The sequence below is a fragment of the Sparus aurata genome, chromosome 23 (assembly GCF_900880675.1).
Source record: "Sparus aurata chromosome 23, fSpaAur1.1, whole genome shotgun sequence".
NCBI lineage: Eukaryota > Metazoa > Chordata > Actinopteri > Spariformes > Sparidae > Sparus > Sparus aurata.
In genome coordinates, this window is record NC_044209.1 from 28,595,092 (window position 1) to 28,616,179 (window position 21,088).

Sequence of the window (21,088 nt, forward strand, 5' to 3'; positions counted from 1 at the left end):
CCACATCTATTTTCTGTTCATACTCCACTACATTTCAGAAGATAAATATTCTACTTTTCACTCACTACATTTACTTTATAACTTTATCACTAGTCACTTTGCTGACTGCATGTTGCATCAGAGCCAAAGTAGTGTATTTATAAGTACATTATGTCAGCAATAGATGAAAAAAGAAAACACTGATTTTGCTGTTGCTGTCCAGTCATCAGTTGATCCATTGAGTATATATACAGTAAATGTATGTAAATGTGTGTTTAGTTTGCTTTTACTTGTTCTTTTGATACTACAGTTTGTTACTTAAGTACAATTATTGCCGAAAATTACTTTCTATACATTTTAAAGCACACTATAATACTTTTACTCAACTTTTAACATGACTTCCACTTTTTACCAAAGTAATATTTTAACACAATATCTTTACTTTTACCTAAGTACTGTTACTTTTCAACAGCAGTATTAGTGACGTTTTAATTTGCTTATATTTTTTGTCATTTTTATCAAAATGGGTGTTTATTTTTGTAAACGCCTAGCTAGAAATTATGCTTTTAATTTGACAAGAACAACACCAGGCCGGAAATAGTGCGTGTTTGCTGAACACGCGCGCTAACTTGACTGCAGTCAGGCGCTGCACGTCGTTCTGTCTTTTTCACAACAAAAGCAGCGTGTGAGGAGAGAAGAAGAGTTGGGTATCGGTCGGTTCGGCTGGAGAACACAGCCGCGGTTCCGCTCGCATCATGTCCAGCATCCAGCTGCTCAGAGTGCTCGTTAACGAGCGGCTGTCTGCGGCCGCGGAGGAGATCTTCGAGGCGGTCAAGAAGACCATCGCAGGCTACGAGGAGGAGATCCTGCTCTCCAAACGGGAGATCCGGCGGCAGCGCAGGATGCTGCAGACTGTTATTAAACCTGAAATAAAGATAAACAAACACTCAGGTTCGTGAATGATTGGCATGTACTCTCTGTTTCGCCATGTGTGCTCTAATGATCCGGACCCCCGCACCAGCAGCCGGGCGACGCCTACTTCTGCTAAACATGAAGTAGCGCCAGTTTGGCTAACTTAGCTGCGTCCTCTCCTAACACGGAGACATTAATTAGTTAATTAGCTGCTAAATGTGATGAATGCTAAAGCAGATTCATTACCAGGTTAACATGCCTCAAAGTCACCAGGCCCTTCCGGTGTGAGATAATATCTGCTTAATGGAAAGAACGTCAAGACACCAAACTCCATTAAACCATCAAGCAATTTAAGATTTGCCTGCTTATCTCTTCATGTTTATACGAAATAAAGCACGATTTAATACATATTCTTTAATGCACATGTATATATGTATATTCGGCATATAAATGACTCATTAAGCAGCCATAAAGTTCGATAAAAAATAAACTTTTATGATATCTGCTAAATGGAAAGAACCTCAAGACACCAAACTCCATTACACCCTCAAGCAATTAAAGATTAGCCTGCTTATCTCTTCATGTTTATTCGAAATAAACCACGATTTAATACATATTTTTGAATGCACATGTATATTTTTATATTCGGCATAGAAATGACTCATTCAGCGGCCATAAAGTTCGATAAAAATAAACTTTTGTTGTACTTGTAACCTTGATGGTCGTTTCCAAACAAACGTCGGTACGTTTCACTGATGCCGAATTATAAACTGCATCAGAGTGATTTAAAAAAGATAATTTTATCGACACTGTTAGCCTGTAGGTTCAATTAAGACATATTAAATTGTTTTATCGAATGGAGTCTGGCGTCAGGTTGTGGTTACCTGACAATTGACAATAATAAGCACATGGCTGCGGAGGTTCACGATGCTATAATGATAAATATGTTTATAAGGAAACATCACATGATTCCTTGAACACTATTATTATATATTGAGGGCTGTTTTAACTTTATTTGATCTTTCTAATGTTGGAAATATTACAAGTGATGGAGACCAAAACACCTGTGTTGCTCTGACCCGATTTAACTTTTGACCTTTTAATAACAGAGTGTGTTGTGACTCCTTTATACAGTTTAACCTGTAAAACCACTTTATATGTATGTTTTGATCACATTCTATGAGTTTAGTCTGACTGGTCCTGATGCATTTTATCAGGTCGTGATTACAAATTTGGCATAAATTATTAACTGTGGGTATTTTCATCATGTTACAGAGATTATAGGGAAGCTGTTTTCTCTGTAACACCTGATTACCTGAAGTCGGATCAGATGATGTCAGATCTAATATTTGCTCTTTCAGTACTGTTTCAAAAGGTCTGAAAGCTTTAAAGTCTCAGTCTGTGTCACTTAAGGACCAACATTATGACTGACTGGTGCTGGAAGGAGAACTGAAACAATTCTTCTTGTTGAGTGATGAAGTTTTTTCTTTGTTCCAGTTTCTAGATTTTGAGGATTTGGTGCTTTTCTTTGTCTTATAACATAACAACAAACTTTCTGTGTGTTTTGGCCTGTTGGTCTGACAAAACAAGACAATTACGGAGGATTCAAAGATCTATTTGCAACATACAGAAGCAGTTTGAGTTGTGGGAAAAGGAAAAGTTCATCCAAAGAATCACTGTCTCCTGCCTCCATGCTGATGGAGAGTCAGGTGAAGTTTCGTAGCCCACAAAACATTTCTGGAGCTTCACACCAAACAGAGTTGCAGCATTCTCCAAACCAACAGAAGTAGCTGGAGACTTGATTTAAAATGTAAAAAAACAACCATCAGATGTCTCCGAACAGCTCGTCTGCTCTCATCCAAGTCTCCAGAAGCCCCGAGATCACAAACCGATCTGAACAGACGTTATTTACACCCTCACTGTCCGGACCGAGCTCGTTCAACAACACTTTTGGCAGCTACAGTGAAGATTTTAGTTTAGAAAAGGTGTAAATAACCTCTTAAGGATCTGTTGTTTAGGAGAATCCTGCAGCTGTGAAGCTTCCCAGCAGCACGGAGGGAGGAGATGATGACATGATGTCATATTTTATTGATATTCTGGTTTGTGTTTTTCCTGCAGACCAACCACAGCTGACTCTCTCAGTCTGGGACGAGGACTCGGATCAGCAGCAGGAGAACTGTGACCAGGAGTGGAGCTCCAGTCAGGACCACGAGGAGCCTCCACAGACTGCTAAGAACCAGGAGGACCAGCCCAGCAGCCAGGAGGAGGAGCAGGTTCAGGAGCTGGAGGAGGAGAACGCCATCAGGTTCATCTTCACTCCTCCGTACGTGAAGAACGAGCTCGACCAGCTTCAGTCGGGATACCAGAGCGCTAAAGGAGAAGAAGATCCTCTGCCGAGCACTTCAGCCGAGCAGGACCAGATGAAGGTGGAGGTTGACGATGGTGCGTCCTCCAGCTGTTCTGCAGCCGAGCACGAGGACAGCGACGATGAGTGGAGAGGCAGCAGTGGAGTCTCAGACCGACGACAGCGACAGCAACAGCAACCGCAAGTGGAAGAAGCTCAAAGGGCCTCAACTACCGTCAGCCTCAACACTGCACCCAACCAAAAAACCAAAGTCACGGATTTGCTGTAAAGTCTGTGGGAAAGCCTTTCACGCCACCGTCTCGTTGGTGAATCACATGGAAGTTCACCCCAAGGACGTCTGCGGCGTGTGCGGCGAACGTTTGGACACCGAGGAGAGCTTTCAAGCTCACCTGAAAACACACGTGAAGGCCGAAATCTGCAGCGTTTGCGGGAAATGTTTCGGGACCTCGAGCTCGCTGGAGACGCACATGAGGATCCACACGGGAGAGAAACCGTTCAACTGCAGCGAGTGCGGGAAGTCCTTCAACTGCCGCCACAACATGATGCGACACATCCGGATACACACGGGGGAGAAACCGTATTCCTGCACCATATGTGGCAAATGCTTCAATGACTACTCCACGCTGAAACGCCACCTGCTGGTTCACATACACAAGAAGAACTTCAACCCGGATAACACGACCGCAAACAAGGATGAGAATGGCGACGACGAAGAGAAGAAGACAAAGACATCGCCAGCGAAGAAGCATCAGACTCGGACCATCTGTGAGGTGTGCGGGAAGATGTTTCACTCCATGGTTTCTCTGGTGAATCACGCCAAAAGTCACGCCACAGACCTGTGCGGCGTGTGCGGGACGCATTTCGACTCGGAGGAAAACTTAAAACTTCACCTGAAAACTCACAAAAACGGGAAAGTCTGTGAGGTGTGCGGAAAGTGTTTCGACAGTCAGGGGAACCTGGAGATGCACATGAGGATCCACACGGGCGAGAAGCCGTTCCTCTGCAGCGAGTGCGGGAAATCCTTCAACTGCCGACACAACATGATGCGACACATCAGGACCCACACGGGCGAGAAGCCGTACCTGTGCAACACCTGCGGCCGCTGCTTCAGCGATCACTCCACTCTGAAGCAGCACAGCAGCACGCACACCGGAGAGAAACCGCACCGCTGCGAGATCTGCGGGAAAGGATTCCATCGAAAGACGTACGTGAGGCTTCACATGAAGAGCCACACGACGGAGAAGTGACTGTACATGTGACTGTAAATAAAAACATTTTCATTTTAATGTGCCGGTGTCGCCTGTCTCACCTGTCAGAACTCTGACATCATGACTTCTGGTTCAGTTCAGGTTGTGATCAGTCAGGATCTGTTTCTGATTCTGCCACAATCACATTCTTGTAACGACAATCAGCTAAAATCAGAAATACGGAAGATTTCACCAGACAACATAGATAACAGATGATTACCTTCTCATGGCCGATAAGTGAAGCAACATTTTTCTCTTTTAAACATTTAGACAACATACACATGTTATCATAATATGAGATCATATCTGGTCTGTCAATATCAGCAGAAGTGTTTGAAATCTTGAAGACTGTAAGAAAGATCGACACGGACAACAATAGTCTTCTCTTCTCCTCCTCCACTTCCTCCGTCTTCTTCTTCGCCTTCTTTTTCTCCTCCTCCTGCCTCACCTTTATTCTGCCTCGCCTCTTTTGTCTTTTTTCACTCCACTCTTCCTGTTCATCCTCCTTTTTGTTTGTTGTTCCTCTTACTTCCTCTTACTGCCTTTTTCTTCTTCCTCTTTTCCTCCTCCTCCTCCATCTCCTCCTATTACTCTTCCTCATCCTCCCCCTCCTCCCCCTTCTTCTCCTCCTCCTGCTTCTCTTCTTCTCCTCCTCCGTTGTCATCATCGTCTTCTTCTCTGTGTTTCTTGGCAGATGTTGAAGGCTGTTTCATATTATCGTCTTTATTTATCGGCTACAATCTCGTTATCGACTGTTTTACAAATAATAAGCTAAAAATAAATCTGATATAAACATCGTGCATCGCCATGCAAGCTCATTGGTTCCTACTGAATTCATAAAACACCTCACAGATAAAAAGTCGGGGGACAATTTTCAGTGGCGGATTAATCCGCAGAGGAAGAAGATACATCAGGCTGTGATTCACACACAGAACATGTCAGGAGACAGTTTATTGAGGATAACAAAACTACAGAATATCAGTGGACTGATCCTTTAAGTGAACAGCTTCCTGTCTGATCACAGCCTCACGGTGCCTCGTTGCATTTTCATCAAGGTTTAGTTGACATTTGTACAGTTTCACACTTCGATACTAAAGCAGATTGAAATTAGCGCACACGGCTGACTGTCCTTCCATCAGATCTGATCTAACGTGTCGCTTCATGTGAACGACCTCCATGTGTTCAAAGATCACAACACGATGACATTATCTGCAGTGAAGCTCCTACAAACATCCTGTTGTCTTGTCTGTGTGTTTAAACGCAGCAGTGTCACAACGTGCCTGATGGATGACTGAGTCGGAACAGCCTGACCTCGTGCAAACACTCGTTATCTGGAGTCTATCTGAGGTCTCGTATTCAACCAAAGATGTTTGTTTGAATAAACCTTCACTTAATGACTGATTCTTTAGTTTGGTTTCATTTTCCAAGAGAGAGAAAAGAAAAAAGACACAAAGAGCTTCAGAGGAAGTTCAAGGATCATTTATACATGGCGGACCCTGCCACCTCTCCAGCTTCAAACAGAGTTCTGGCTCCTTGTTTTCCTCTGAGAACAGCTCATTTACTCACTGATGGAAATATCAAAATTCTGAGTTTGAGTTTCTTCTTGCACAGCGCCCCTTTAACCCTCGAGGCACCTTGGGGTACCAAACGTGTACACGCTGCTTTCTTGACGTCTTTGATTCTCAATATCTCGGTCAGTTTAAAGGCTTATTATATGAAACTTGGCCAGGATTTGTTTTTTATTAATACTTTTAAAATTCCATGATCCCCTCTATTGTAAGGTGTATAGATTAGGAGATTCGCATGTGTACCTACACTCTTTCACCTCGGGCCCGATTTGGATACACTGACTCCAATTATAACCACATATTTTTGATATACTGTATTCCTGACATATTACAATGCTTTTCCCATGAATACCTAATAAATCTAAGCCTCTGCCTTCAAAATACAAGCAAAACAGGTTTTAGGTCTGATGACCCCCCTCAAGCCCCCAGGGGCAGCAGAGCTTTATCACATGCAGTTTCAATGGAGGCCTGGTTCTCTTACTCTGCAAAATGCATGGCAATAAAAACACTGAACACCATAAAAATGGTCTTGGTTCATGGGAGTGATATAAAAGAGTGTGTGTGTGTGTGTGTGTGTGTGTGTGTGTGTGTGTGTGCGAGAATAGTTTGCTCTCGTTGCAGTCTTGCAGTGACAGTGAGCAGTACGTTACTGAGGTAGATGTTACCAGCTGTGAGGATTCATCTGAAAACCAGGAGGGATCAGAATCAGCAGCACTGAGACTGCATTTGACCTTTTTTTCCCTGAGGACATCCTGCAGCTAATTCTGCACTTCACAACCTGCAGGGAGGAGTTCAGTAAATGAATCGATAGATTAGACGGGACGTGCAATTTTTGTTGCAACAGTGTCCCAGAAGAGATTTTTGCAGATCAGCCGTGTGGTTCGATGACAGACTGTCCTGGCCGCTGCACGAGAGACAAGCTGGCCCTGATCAAGGACCTGTGGAGCAGATATGGAGCACCCGCCTCCCTGAGCTTTTGAACCCAGGGAGGGACATATGCATTGATGAACAGCTGGTCCTTTTTAGGGGCCGCTGTTCATTCAGACAGTATATGCCCTCCAAACCTGCAAAGTATGGGTCGAAGATTTGGACTTTCTGTGACGTGCAGACCACGTATGCTTGGAGGCTCCAAGTGTATACAGGGAAGTCTGCCTCAACACCTAGAGAGCAGAACCAAGGGATGCAGGTGGTCCTTCAACTCACTGATGAGCTTGAGGGCCACACAGTCACCACCGACATTTTTTTTACATCTTTTCCTCTCACTGATGAGTTACAGAAGAGGAGGATGGCCCTGGTGGGGACACTTAGGTCAAATAAACCTGAGCTCCCCCTGCAGCTGCTCAACATCAGACACAGAGAGGTGCTTTACTCTGTGTTTGCATTCACCCGCAGCAGGACTGCTGTTTCTTATGTACCGAAGAAAGGCAAGAATGTTTTTGTCCTGAGCTCAAGACATCGGGAGCCACAAGTCCAGGAATCTGGGAAACGAAAACCTCAGATCATCCTGGATTACAACAGATGCAAAAGGGCTGTGGGCCACCTAGACCAAAAATAATAATGCATCAAAATCATTGTTATCAATTATGGACCTAGTCAAGGCTGTTATAACCTCATCCTAAATATTCCACTTTGAACCTTATTTTTGGAAATATTCAAATTTTCTGTTTTTCTTATTGAGAAAAATCTGGTGTTTTTATGATAAAAAGGGCATGAAAACATTTTTTCTAAAAATATAACAAAGTCATAAAAACATTGTATCTATGGGTAGATCTGAAGTTGTCGAAAAGATTTGATGTTTTGAAAGTGAAATTTTTATATGACATTTTTATTGCACTTTTATGAGGGACCATTTTGGGTCCCAAGGTTAAAACTTGTACGTTCATTTTAAAGGTGCCTAAAGGGTTAAAGTCATCATCAGGAGCATTTATAAAAAACATTCTTTAAGAACATCTGGATTGGATTTAGATCATGGACTTGCATTTTTGTACTTCTTCTCCTCTTACTTCTTTGCCTTTTTCCTCTCCTCTTTTCCTCTCCTCTTTCCACCTCCTCCTATTACTCTTCCTCATCCTCCCCCTCCTTCTCTTCTTCTCCTCTTAGTTCTTCTTTGCCTTTTTCTTCTTCCTCTTTTCCTCTCCTCTTTCCACCTCCTCCAATTACTCTTCCTCATCCTCCCCTTCCTTCTCTTCTTCTCCTCCTCCGTTGTCATCATCGTCTTCTTCTCTCTATTTCTTGGCAGATGTTGAAAGCTGTTTCATATTATCGTCTTTATGTATGGGCTACAATCTCGTTATCGACTGTTTGATAAATAATAAGCTAAAAATAAATCTGATGTAAACATTGTGCCTCGCCATGCAAGCTCATTGGTTCCTACTGAATTCATAAAACATCATTTTCAGTGGCGGATTGATCCGCAGAGGAAGAAGATACATCAGGCTGTGATTCACACACAGAACATGTCAGGAGACAGTTTATTGAGGATAACAAAACTACAGAATATCAGTGGACTGATCCTTTAAGTGAACAGCTTCCTGTCTGATCACAGCCTCACGGTGCCTCGTTGCATTTACATCAAGGTTTAGTTGACATTTGTGCAGTTTTACACGCTTCGATACTAAAGCAGATTGAATTTAGCGCACACGGCTGACTGTCCTTTCATCAGATCTGATCTAACGTGTCGCTTCATGTGAACGACCTCCATGTGTTCAAAGATCACAACACGATGACATTATCTGCAGTGAAGCTCCAACAAACATCCTGTTGTCTTGTCTGTGTGTTTAAACGCAGCAGTGTCACAACGTGCCTGATGGATGACTGAGTCGGAACAGCCTGACCGCGTGCAAACACTCGTTATCTGGAGTCTATCTGAGGTCTCGTATTCAACCAAAGATGTTTGTTTGAATAAACCTTCACTTAATGACTGATTCTTTAGTTTGGTTTCATTTTCCAAGAAAGAGAAAAGAAAAAAGACACAAAGAGCTTCAGAGGAAGTTCAAGGATCATTTACATGTGGCGGACCCTGCCACCTCTCCAGCTTCAAACAGAGTTCTGGCTCCTTGTTTTCCCCTGAGAACAGTTTGTTTGCTGCCCAACCAGCATTTAGACTGTTTAAATTCACTGTGGCACCTCATTCTAACAGTGAACCCATATTTACTACCTCTGTTCTATCCTGTGTTAAAAATTCAAACTCAGAATTTTAACATTTTCAGTATTAACTAGAAAAATTGCATTTCCTGCGAAAATACAGTGTGAATTTTGAAGGTCGGGGCGATTTCGGAAATCTGCTGAATGTGCTGCCGAAAATGCATAAAACTATAAGAATGTTGAAAAAAAGGCGAAAAGTTGTAGATTAAGAGGGCTGGAAAAGGTTAAAATGGTGAAAGAAGGCTAAAAAGTTGACAAGTTAAAGCTAGGGTCTGTAATGTTGTTCAGAAACACATTTTGTTATACTGGGTGAAATGATCCTGCTATCCTGAGAGTAGTCAATACATTATGTATTCAGAAAAAGGAACGAAAATAATCGGACCTCTGTGGCAGCTGTAGGACTGAGAAAAATCTGACCAATCCGTGCCGTCCGGCCCGGACAGCACGGATTGGTCAGATGACTTCATGTCTCGTTCTCTGTCCCTCCCTCCTACGCGTGCATACGTTACGTTTCACTGATCCCGGAAATATTCAGCACACTTCTCTGCAGAAATATGGAGTCACTTTAACAGCTCACCCTGCTAAAAAGGCAAGGAAAAGAAAGCCTGAGGCAGAAAAGGCTGCGACGAAAAAGGCTCTGAATAGAGAAAGAAGTCGGACCAAGTCAACATCTGTGCTGCGTTTGAGTGGTGGAGACAGCTGGGGCATGTGAAGGGCTTGAAAAGTGATGCAGAGGTTGCTCTCTTTCTGTTGGACAGGTAATTATTTGTTTTGTTTCAGGGGGATTTGTTATTTTCATGAAATATGTGAGGTTTGCCAACTTGGCTATGTTTGTAGCTCGTATTAGCCCATACTAACGTTAGCTTCTTTGTGTGTTGTTTTTAGCCATGAGAATGGCTAATGAGTTGGCCCAATTTCCACTGGATACGGTCCGCTGCGTTGTGGCTCCGATCCGGTTTTGCTCCGCCTTCCGGCAGTCCCCGCCGGTTGCGGTTTGAGTCTGCCACAGGGCAGTTTGGTAGACAGCTGGCCTCACGATGTGTGCTGGTCCGGTTACCCGGATGTAGTTTGTTATTTTGGCGCTTGACTTCCTGTCTGCTCCGTGCTAAATTCAGCTGAATAGAGCTCAACAGTGAGGTTCTGGAATTGAAAATGCCATTCATATTCTGCATATAGATTTTGATTATTGGCCATAATGTCGTAACCATCCAAAGTAGACTCACCACGAGTTATCAGATTGTCAAACGATGATATATGATTCTGTAGAAGCCACAAGTCCGTATGATATCAACCTTGTTTTGAGAAAAACAAGTTTTATTCGCGATGTCATGGAGAAGTACTACACTACCCACAATCCTATAGTGTAGCAGCGGCGTCTCTGATTGGTGGAGCTCGCTGTTACCATGGAAATATTTACCAAACCCGCGAATTTCATGTTAGCTAGTTACTGCTAACACTGAACTCTACGATCGTTTACCACAGAGCTGCCATGAGTTCACTTTCTGACCTGCTGCGTTCATTTAGTGATGAGGAGAAGAGTTTATTAAGGGTTCAGCCCAACATGAAATTTGCGGGTGCTGTAAATATTTACATGGTAACAGCGAGCTCCACCAATCAGAGACGTCGCTGTTACATTCGCAATGGTTTATGGGATGAGTAGTTGCTTTACTCTTAAGATAATTATGTACACAGTCTTGTACCTTTGCTTTTTTCTCAGTTTTCCAACATTTTTTTTGCGCCAAATTAAAAGTTTTATGGTCACGATTCATCTCCTAGCTGACTGGCCTAAAACTCTTTATATAAGGATTTTATTAAACGTCAATGGAGTAAATTAATGGCAAATTCACTTCCGGAACCGGAGCCGTTAAAAAAGTGGGCGGTCACTGTTGAGCTCTATTACTGCGTCTTGCTCCGGCATCTCCTTCTCCCTGCTGAGCAGTGTTGCCAGGTGGGAAATGTAGGATTATCGTACCAGAAATTATCGTATATTTGGCCTTTTTTGGGATTATTGATCGTACATCGTACAGAGGGCAAAATTATCGTACAAATACAATAATTATCGTACACCTGGCAACACTGCTGCTGAGTCCCGCTAACAGATGCGCGTTCAAGTTTGTGGGGGCGTGGCTTTGGACGGAGCACTGACGGGATTGGGAGGGGGGGTGGAACTTAGAGGAGGTGCCACTTTCGAATCTTACTAGCTCTCTTGCTAGCTCTCCAGGATTGTAGACCCTAGCTTTAAAGGCTGAGGGAGCTTAAAAGGATGAAAAAAGGATGAAAAGCTTTGAGTTTGTTCTTCAAAACTGCACAGCGCCCCTCCAAAGTCATCATCAGGAGCATTTATAAGATCATTTGGATTGGATTTAGATCATGGACTTGCATTTCTGTCGCACAACCCACTCTGCCTCCTGACCTACAGAAAATTCTGTAGGTCAATATTCAATGTTCAATGTACTAAATTGTAATTTAGTAAACGTTCAGATCTAATGTCCTGATAGTGGAGGCCTGTAAAGCTGCCATGCTCGCACATGCCGATAAGGCCTTCAAATTACAACGTCACTGTTGCGTCTACAACACCCAAATAAGGACATCCTGTTGAATGTGTTGAGGGCACATTTCAGTGAAATCCCGCCAAAATCCTCTTATATAAAGCAGAGTGAACTCACAGCCGGCACTCCAGGAGGAACTTTGAGAGGTACGTGGACACACTTCTTATAGCTAAAATGATCAATAGTCGTATATGAGGAGATGATGTTAGTCTGCTTTTAATGGAACCTTCAGTACAATATGTTGATGTTCTTGTCTGATATAAATGCATATGTTGAACCGTGTTTAATCAGAGAGGGAGACGGTACATTTCTCAGGAAATAAACTCTCAACATACAAGTTGGTTGGTCAATACTGGAAAACTGTGACAGAAACATTAAAAGAAACTGTCTGCAGTGATGGAATGTAACTAAGTACATTTACTGAAGTACTTTTACTTAAGTGCGGTTTTGAGGTACTTGTACTTTACGTGAGTATTTCCATTTTTCTTATATGAATCATAAAAATAATCAGAAAAATGCTTAATATCTGACCTAATAATCAATAATCAGTCATCCCCTAATTCACAGTATGTAATTACTCTTGCTTGTAATTTTGATGTTTAAGTAGAGTTAATATTAGATACATAAAGACTTTTACTCAAGTACGACTTTCAGCTTTATTATGTTTGAGTGGAATCTGAACAGTAATAAACTTCTCTCCTGCAGTGATACTGACACCAACATGCAGTACGAGTGGGCTGAGGATGACTTCGACGTGCCCCCTGGTGTCGGTCGCCTGGGCCACGATGAACCAGATAGTGGTAAAAAGTACGTCATGTACCATGGCACCACCAAGGAGAACGCTGAAGCCATCCTGAGATCAGGTTTCCGTCAGTCTGCAGACGGGATGCTCGGCCGCGGCGTCTACCTCAGCAGAGACCTGAAAAAAGCGAGCTGCTATCCCATTGATCACCCTGAGTCTGACAAGGCCGTCATTAAGGTTTCAGTCGACGTGGGGAAAGTGATCCGCATCGATCGTCAAAACCATCCACATCAGAAGACCTGGCATGACCTCGGCTACGACACCGCCTGGGTGCCACCCAACTGTGGGATGGTGAGGAGCGGTTTGGAGGAGGATTGTGTCTGGGATCCAAATCGAATCCAGATTATTAACATCATCAACCCACGCCCACCATATGGCTACAGGTGAGCTCTCCAAACAGCTACCAATGTATTTAATTTTTTTGTATATTTGGAAAAAAGTAACTGACATTTTATTTAGTAACTGTGTCATTGTCAGAATAAATTGGTGATGTTAAATCTGATCTCCTGTCTGGTTTTGTTGAAGGATTAAATAGTGACACCAGAGTTTAGAGCAGCACTTGAAGAGGCAGTGATGTAAAGAACAGAGAAGCTTCATCACTCTGATCTGAGTGGAATCTGAACAGTAATAAACTTCTCTCCTGCAGTGACACCAACAGGCATTACAAGTGGGCTGAAGATGACTTTGACGTGCCCCCTGGTGTCGGTCGTCTGGGCCTCTCGACACCAATAGATGGTCACAAGTACGTCATGTACCATGGTATCACCAGGCAGAACGCTGAAGCCATCCTGAGATCAGGTTTCCGCCCGTCTGCAGACGGGATGCTCGGCCGCGGCGTCTACCTCAGCAGAGACCTGCAGAAAGCGAGCCGCTATCCCATTGATCACCCTGAGTCTGACAGGGCCGTCATCAAGGTTCTGGTCAGCGTGGGGAAAGTGATCCGCATCAATCGTCAGTACCACCCTTATCAGAAGACCTGGCATGACCTCGGCTACGACACCGCCTGGGTGCCACCCAAATGTGGGATGACGAAAAGTGGTTTGGAGGAGGATTGTGTCTGGGATCCAGATCGAATCAAGATCATTAAAATCATCAACCCACTCCCAGTCCAACCCTCCTGTGGATGTGGAGCATGTGGCTACAAGTGAGCTCTCCAAACAGCTACCAATTTATTCTTGTATTTTCAAATATATTTTTGTATATTTGCATAAAAGTAATTGACATTTTATTTAGTAACTGTGTCATTGTCAGAATAAATTGGTGATGTTAAATCTGAGCTCCTGTCTGGTTTTGTTGAAGCATTAAATAGTAACACCAGAGTTTAGAGCAGCACATGAAGAGGCAGCGATGTAAAGAACAGAGAAGTTTCATCACCGACGTGCTCGACTGTGTCTGTGTTCAATCCATTGCAGTGAAACCAGTCTGCCAGTGATTCTTACGTCGGTTCACCATGACTTTAAAAATGGCCACACTGGACACTATCTCAACATCCAGAGCCTTTTATAGCCCCCAGACAAATATTTTGACCCTTCATCAGAGTTACAGCCCCACAACTGAGCTGGAGCAGATCTACAAACCAACACGATCATATTTCACATCTCAGATACACATGGCTCTCCAGGAGTAAAACCACTGAGGCAACAAATACAATACACCGTATCCCAATATCCTAAAACAATTTAGAGTAGTGAGCAGTTCAGTTGCACCGTACAGATGGATCAGAAATGTCATTTAATTTGAGGGAGCTGTGGCCCCTTTTGTCAGAAATGAGCATGTTTAAGCCTTTTAATGAACTGTGCTTCTTGAACTTTTTTCACATCAGACATTTTGACTTGTCACAGCAGGAGAAGCACAGGAACATAACCAACGGCTCTTTTTTGTGTCCCAGCGAGTCACAACTTCATCAAAAGTAGAATAAAAAGTTCAAATTAACATCTGATTTACATCAAGTCCACTACAAGAGTCACTAACTGAAAATATTAATCAAAAACAAAGTACTTTTTTATGCAGAACAGCTGATTTCAGAACAACATATGATGTGATTTTGTGTTATATAATATGAATATGTAAGAATCTGTGGTGTTGCAGCAGGTGAAGGTGAAGCTAACTGTTCACTTAATGTTCTGCTGGGTGTTTTAATCCATAAAATACATAAATCAGTTTTCTGTTTGTTTTTTGTTTTTCAATTGATTTTCATTTAGAGATAATCATGACACAGAGCAGTGCAGTAACATGTAAGAACTTAATGAATTCACACTTTTGACACAAACACACATGAAGCAACATGCAACACCTGTTCTCATCTGCTCTGTTTTTCTGAGTGATGAAACACTGCCCCCATGAGGAGGGATGTGTGTATAACAACATGAAATATTAATGGGATCTTCTCTCAGAGTATTTGTTCTGTTTCAAGGAATATTTTTTATCATTATCATGAAACTGACAATGTGCCATTACACAAATTATTAATAGTTCAATGAATAATATAAATATTTGTGTTAACAAACATCACCTGATGATTCTTAGATTTATTCTATGTGTAAAATAAGTGTCATAATATCATGTTTCTACAATTAGGATTTTCCAAAAGCTACTAAAAATAGGATATCAAAATAAAGATACAGCCCCAGGAACATTTATTCTGAACTGACACAGCTGTAACTCTGTCTGTTTTGTTTAGTTTTTTATTTTATGGCGATGTATCAAAACGTTATCTATTAAATGTCCTCGTGGATTGAGGTATCTGGAGGGCAACACATTCTGATCTACTTAGTTTGGATTCAATAATGACCAATTGATTTTCATTGTGTGAGTGAAGGTCCTGAGGTTGGCTCCAACCGTGAGAGGCCAAAGGTTAACAGACGATAAAGTGCTTAGCTAAGTTTGACAAATGGTGGTAGATGCCTAACACAGGTCAAACTCCTCTTTCAGTCTATCGGATAATTTTGCAAGGGGACCAATCAGAAGAAGTGGGTGTACTTGAGAAGGGACTCTAAAAAGGCCCTCACAGGAAGAATGAGGGGCTGGCACTTGGTAGATCTCCTTAGATCAAAGGCTGATAGGAGTTCCGATAGAGCCTCTGCTCTCGGCAAAGCATTTTGGCCGCTTCTGATCCGGACGCAGGGCTCTAGATTCTGTTTCAATAAAGATTGCTCTATTATTCCACCAAGCCTTGCCTTCACAGAATTCTTTTATCATCAAACTACACACCGACACCTTGGAGGAGGAAAGCCCAGAAACTACAGGATCAACAGAGAGTTCATGTTTAGGTCGCATTGAGACAACAGAGGAAGAATGTCGGCTCCATATTGTGACCAGTTATAAATGCACAGAGGAGAGTCACATCGTTCAGCAGCGTCATGAGTCAGTGCCATTCAGGATTTTCAATGGAATTGAGGTGTCTCTCTATGTCAGAGACTAAAGATGGACCTGAATCTCAGCACTTCACCAGTCTGCTGCCATGCCTTGCTCATCAGGAGCAATCAGGCGTCAGTATCTTGCTCAAGGACACTTTGACCTGCAGTGAGGGGGAGCCGAGATTCAAACAAGCAACCTTCTGATTACTAGACGACCCGCTCTACCTCGTCAGCTACAGCCGCCACATTTCCAGGCAGCTTCCTTGTGGCTCAGTGGGTAGAGCAGGTCGTCTAGTGATCGGAAGGTCACCAGTTTGAATCCCGGCTCCCCCTAGTTGCATGTCGAAGTGTCCTTGAGCAAGATACTGAACCCCAAATTGCTCCTGATGAGCAGGTGTGTGAACGTGGCATGTATTGTACAGCACTTTGAGCTGTCGTTTACCATTTGATTCATAAAAGCATTAAAAACTTTGCTTAAGCTTTAGGACGCCTGTTTGTATCTGACACACCTGCGACCCACAAAACTTACATCAGCTTAAATTGACGTCACCTGCCAGGTGATTTCTGCTCATATGAAGCCAAAACAAATGAGGGTCTAGTCAGGAATAAGCATGGAGCAACAGAGAGAATCAAACTTTTTTGAAAGATGAGACCACAGTGATGTTAGAGGAGACTGAAGCCAGACAACATGTTTATTCTTTGGACTAAACATGCAGCCGCGGTGTCGCCTCTGAAGTTCACCACGAGCTCGGACACATATGGATCATGAAGGATGGAACCAGCAGGAGGATCTCCAGGGTCAAGACAAGACTCTGCTCAGTAAAAAAGATAATTTCCACATCAAAGTAAGGTTTTTTTGATAATCACTAAATCGTACTTAAGATCAAAATCCATCCTAAGTCTGTTTTATAAGGATTGTTCAACACCAGCTGACCCAAACTGCAGAAGTTTTATCATATCTGTGGTTCGCAGAAACATATAATGCAAACATGTATCCTGGTGATTGTGACTGCTACACAGCTTATCTGCTGCTGTACATGAGCATGACAGAAACATTTTAATTTAGTAAAAGTTCACATCTAATGAACTAATAGTTGCGGCCTGTAAAGCTCTCGTGCGCACACATGCCCATAAGGCCTCAAAATCCCAACGTCACTGTTGCATCTACCACACCCAAATAAGCACATCCTGTTAGACTGCAAACGAACGTCATAAAACAGATCATACAGGTGAAACGAAAGTAAAAAAACAGATCATACAGGTGAAACGAAGTGAAGGCACATTTAAGGAAATTCCGCCCAAATCCTGAACGCCCTTACATAGAGCAGAGTGAACTTCCTGCAGAGTTTGCTGGAAATGTTTTGGGGCCTCGAGCTCACTGGAGAGGCGCATGAGGATCCACGCGGGAGACAAAGCTTCAGAGGAAGTTTGACAAGATGGTGTGAATACTTTCAACTGAAAAAAAAAACACTGATTCTCTTTGTTTTCATGACTGAATAAACAGAATTAAAAAAACTGACCTTAAAGGGATTTTTGGAAGAAAAGTCTCATTCCCAACTCATCAAAAACTGATGATCTGAGGTTGTAAGACGGTTCGGCCGCCAACCCAGAGCACCATTATCTGACCAGTTGGGACTGACAACTTACAAATGGCACCATTAAAGGACAACACAGTATATACAGTTTAACTTCATTAATATGCGGCAGACCCTGCCACCTCTCCAGCTTCAAACAGAGTTCTGGCTCCTTGTTCTCCTCTGAGAACAGCTCGTTTACTCACTGATGGAAATATTAAAATTTTGAGTTTGAGTTTCTTCTTCCAAACTGCACAGCGCCCCTTTAAAGTCATCATCAGGAGCATTTATAAAGAACATTCTTTAAGATTATTTGGATTGGATTGAGACCATGGACTTGCATTTCTGTAGCACTTCACCAGTCTGCTGCCATGCCTTGCACATCGGGAGCACTCAGGCGTCTGTATCTTGCTCAAGGACACTTCGACATGCAGTGAGAGGTAGCTGAGATTCAAATCAGCAACCTTCTGATTACTAGACAACCCGCTCTACCTCCTCAGCTACAGCCACCACATTTCCAGGCAGCTTCCTTAGGTCTGATTCATAAAAGCTGTCGAGCGTTAAAAATGTTGGAAGGCTGTTTATGACGACACACCTGCGATCCACAAAACTCAAATCAACGTAAACTGACGACACCTGCCGGGTGATTTCTGCTCATATGAAGCCAAAACAAACAAGGGTTTAGTCAGGAATAAGCATGGACCAACAGAGAGAATCAAACTTTTTTGAAAGATGAGACCACAGTGATGTTAGAGGAGACTGAAGCCAGACAACATGTTTATTCTGTGGACACATATGGATCATGAAGGATGGAACCAGCAGGAGGATCTCCAGGGTCAAGACAAGACTCTGCTCATTAAAAAAGATCCTTTCCACGTCAAAGTAAGGTTTGTCTAAGAATCACTAACACATGGTTTTCTACTTAAATCGTACTCAGGATCAAAATTGATCCCAAGTCTGTTTTATATGGGTCGTTCAACACCATCTCACCCAAACTCCAGAAACATATAATGCAAACATTTATTCTGGTGACTGTTATACAGCTTATCTGCTGCTGTACATGACTGTGACAGAAACAGTTAAATTTAGTAAAAGTTCACCTCTAATGACCTGATAGTGGAGGCCTGTAAAGCTGCATAACTCCCATGCTCACACATGCACATAAGGCCTTGGAACCTGTTAGATTGTAAACAAACATTATAAAAAAGATCATACAGGGGAAACAAAAGTCATAAAAAAGATCATACAGGTGAAACAAAAGTCATAAAACAGATCATACAGGTGAAATGAAAGTGAAGGCACATTTATGGGAATTCCGCCCAAGTCCCGAACACTCTTATATAAAGCAGAGTGAACTCACAGCCGGCACTCCTGGAGGAACTTTGAGAGGTACGTGGACAAACTTTTTATAGCTAAAATGATCAATAGTCGTATATGAGGAGATGATGTTAATCTGATTTTAATGGAACCTTCAGCACAATATGTTGATGTTCTTGTTTGATATAAATGCACATGTTGAACTGTGTTTAATCAGAGAGGGAGACGGTACATTTCTCAGGAAATAAACTCTCACAAGTTTTAAGGTCAAGACTGGAAAACTGTGAAAGAATCCATTTAAAAGAAACTGTCTGCAGTGATGGAATGTAACCAAGTGCATTAAGTACTTTATTTAAGTTCAGTTTATAGGTACTTGTACTTTACTTGAGTAATTCCATTTTCTGCTACTTCCACTCTGCTGCTTCAGAGCCAAAGTAATGCATGTTTAAATGAAATCGTTTATCAAGAATCTTTATATAAAACAGAATCTTTTCTGTTAAAGAATGATTAAAATAATCAGAAAAATGCTTAATATCTGACCTAATAATCAATAATCAGTCAACCATTAGTTAACAGTGTAAAATTACTCTTCCTTGTACTTTTGATACTTAAGTACCGTTAATATTAGATACATAAAGACTTTTACTCAAGTACGACTTTCAGCTTTATTATATTTGAGTGGAATCTGAATATTAATAAACTTCTCTCCTGCAGAGATACTGACACCAACATGCAGTACGAGTGGGCTGAAGATGACTTTGACTTGCCTGCTGGTTTAAGTCGCCTGGGCCACGATGAACCGGTCAGTGGTAGAAAGTACGTCATGTACCATGGCACCACCAAGGAGAACGCTGAAGCCATCCTGCGATCAGGTTTCCGTCAGTCTGCAGACGGGATGCTCGGCCGCGGCGTCTACCTCAGCAGAGACCTGAAAAAAGCGAGCTGCTATCCCATTGGTCACCCTGAGTCTGACAGGGCCGTCCTTAAGGTTTCAGTCGACGTGGGGAAAGTGATCGCCATCAATCGTCAAAACCACCCTTATCAGAAGACCTGGCATGACCTCGGCTACGACACCGCCTGGGTGCCACCCAACTGTGGGATGGTGAGGAGCGGTTTGGAGGAGGATTGTGTCTGGGATCCAAATCGAATCCGGATTATTAACATCATCAACCCACGCCCACCATATGGCTACAGGTGAGCTCTCCAAACAGCTACCAATGTATTTAATTTTTTTGTACATTTGGATAAAAGTAAATGACATTTTATTTAGTAACTGTGTCATTGTCAGAATAAATTGGTGATGTTAAATCTGAGCTCCTGTCTGGTTTTGTTGAAGCATTAAATAGTGACACCAGAGTTTAGAGCAGCACTTGAAGAGGCAGTGATGTCAAGAACAGAGAAGCTTCATCACTCCAATCTGAGTGGAATCTGAACAGTAATAAACTTCTCTCCTGCAGTGACGCCAACAATCATTACAAGTGGGCTGAAGATGACTTCGACATGCCCCCTGGTGTCGGTCGTCTGGGCCTCTCTGCACCAATAGATGGTAAAAAGTACGTCATGTACCATGGTACCACCAGGCAGAACGCTGAAGCCATCCTGAGATCAGGTTTCCGTCAGTCTGCAGACGGGATGCTCGGCCGCGGCGTCTACCTCAGCAGAGACCTAAAGAAAGCGAGCCGCTATCCCATTGATCACCCTGAGTCTGACAGGGCCGTCATTAAGGTTCTGGTCAGCGTGGGGAAAGTGATCGCCATCAATCGTCAGTACCACCCTTATCAGAAGACCTGGCATGACCTTGGCTACGACACCGCCTGGGTGCCACCCAAATGTGGGATGACGAAAAGCGGTTTGGAGGAGGATTGTGTCTGGGATCCAAATCGAATCCAGATCACCAAAATCATCAAACCACTCCCAGTCCAACCCTCCTTTGTATATGGAGCATATGGCTACAAGTGAGCTCTCCAAACAGCTACCAATGTATTTTGTATTTTCAAATATATTTTTGTATATTTGGATAAAAGTAACTGACATTTTATTTAGTAACTGTGTCATTGTCAGAATAAATTGGTGATGTTAAATCTGAGCTCCTGTCTGGTTTTGTTGAAGCATTAAATAGTAACACCAGAGTTTAGAGCAGCACTTGAAGAGGCAGTGATGTAAAGAACAGAGAAGCTTCATCACCGACGTGCTCGACTGTGTCTGTGTTCAATCCATAGCAGTGAAACCAGTCTGCCAATGATTCTTACATCGGTTCACCATGACTTTAAAAATG

At 42.7% G+C, this 21,088-nt stretch overlaps 3 protein-coding genes across 4 annotated transcripts in view; all 3 read left to right on the forward strand.

Annotated features, from left to right (window-relative positions):
• The first annotated feature begins 585 nt into the window (after nt 1-585).
• LOC115574814 (serrate RNA effector molecule homolog) lies at nt 586-3,661 on the forward strand. Its single transcript, XM_030406434.1, has 2 exons — nt 586-930; nt 3,010-3,661. The coding sequence occupies exons 1-2, from the start codon at nt 735-737 to the stop codon at nt 3,522-3,524; spliced, it is 711 nt and encodes a 236-aa protein (XP_030262294.1). The 5' UTR covers nt 586-734; the 3' UTR covers nt 3,525-3,661.
• Nucleotides 3,571-4,503, forward strand: LOC115575649 (oocyte zinc finger protein XlCOF19-like). Its single transcript, XM_030407865.1, has one exon. The coding sequence runs from the start codon at nt 3,571-3,573 to the stop codon at nt 4,501-4,503; it is 933 nt and encodes a 310-aa protein (XP_030263725.1).
• A 7,394-nt stretch (nt 4,504-11,897) lies between these two features.
• LOC115575853 (uncharacterized) overlaps nt 11,898-21,088 on the forward strand; it is a 39,884-nt gene continuing 30,693 nt past the window's right edge. Inside the window, exons 1-5 of one of the 2 annotated variants that reach the window (XM_030408223.1) lie at nt 11,898-11,910; nt 12,470-12,949; nt 13,213-13,325; nt 19,647-20,007; nt 20,271-20,899. In XM_030408223.1, coding sequence (XP_030264083.1) covers nt 12,486-12,949; nt 13,213-13,325; nt 19,647-20,007; nt 20,271-20,772 — 1,440 coding nt within the window. In that variant the 5' untranslated portion in view covers nt 11,898-11,910; nt 12,470-12,485 and the 3' untranslated portion in view covers nt 20,773-20,899. Of the gene's footprint in view, nt 11,911-12,469; nt 12,950-13,212; nt 13,326-19,646; nt 20,008-20,270; nt 20,900-21,088 lie in introns of those variants that run through there. The other variant, XM_030408224.1, reaches the window with a different exon arrangement.

What these genes read in the sequence shown, in the direction of transcription:
- LOC115574814 (XM_030406434.1), top strand. Translation starts at nt 735, where the DNA reads ATGTCCAGCATCCAGCTGCTCAGAGTGCTCGTTAACGAGCGGCTGTCT. An exon ending in AAAGATAAACAAACACTCAG is followed by an intron (nt 931 to 3,009) that starts GTTCGTGAATGA and finishes TTTTTCCTGCAG; the next exon opens with ACCAACCACAGCTGACTCTC.
- LOC115575649 (XM_030407865.1), top strand. Translation starts at nt 3,571, where the DNA reads ATGGAAGTTCACCCCAAGGACGTCTGCGGCGTGTGCGGCGAACGTTTG.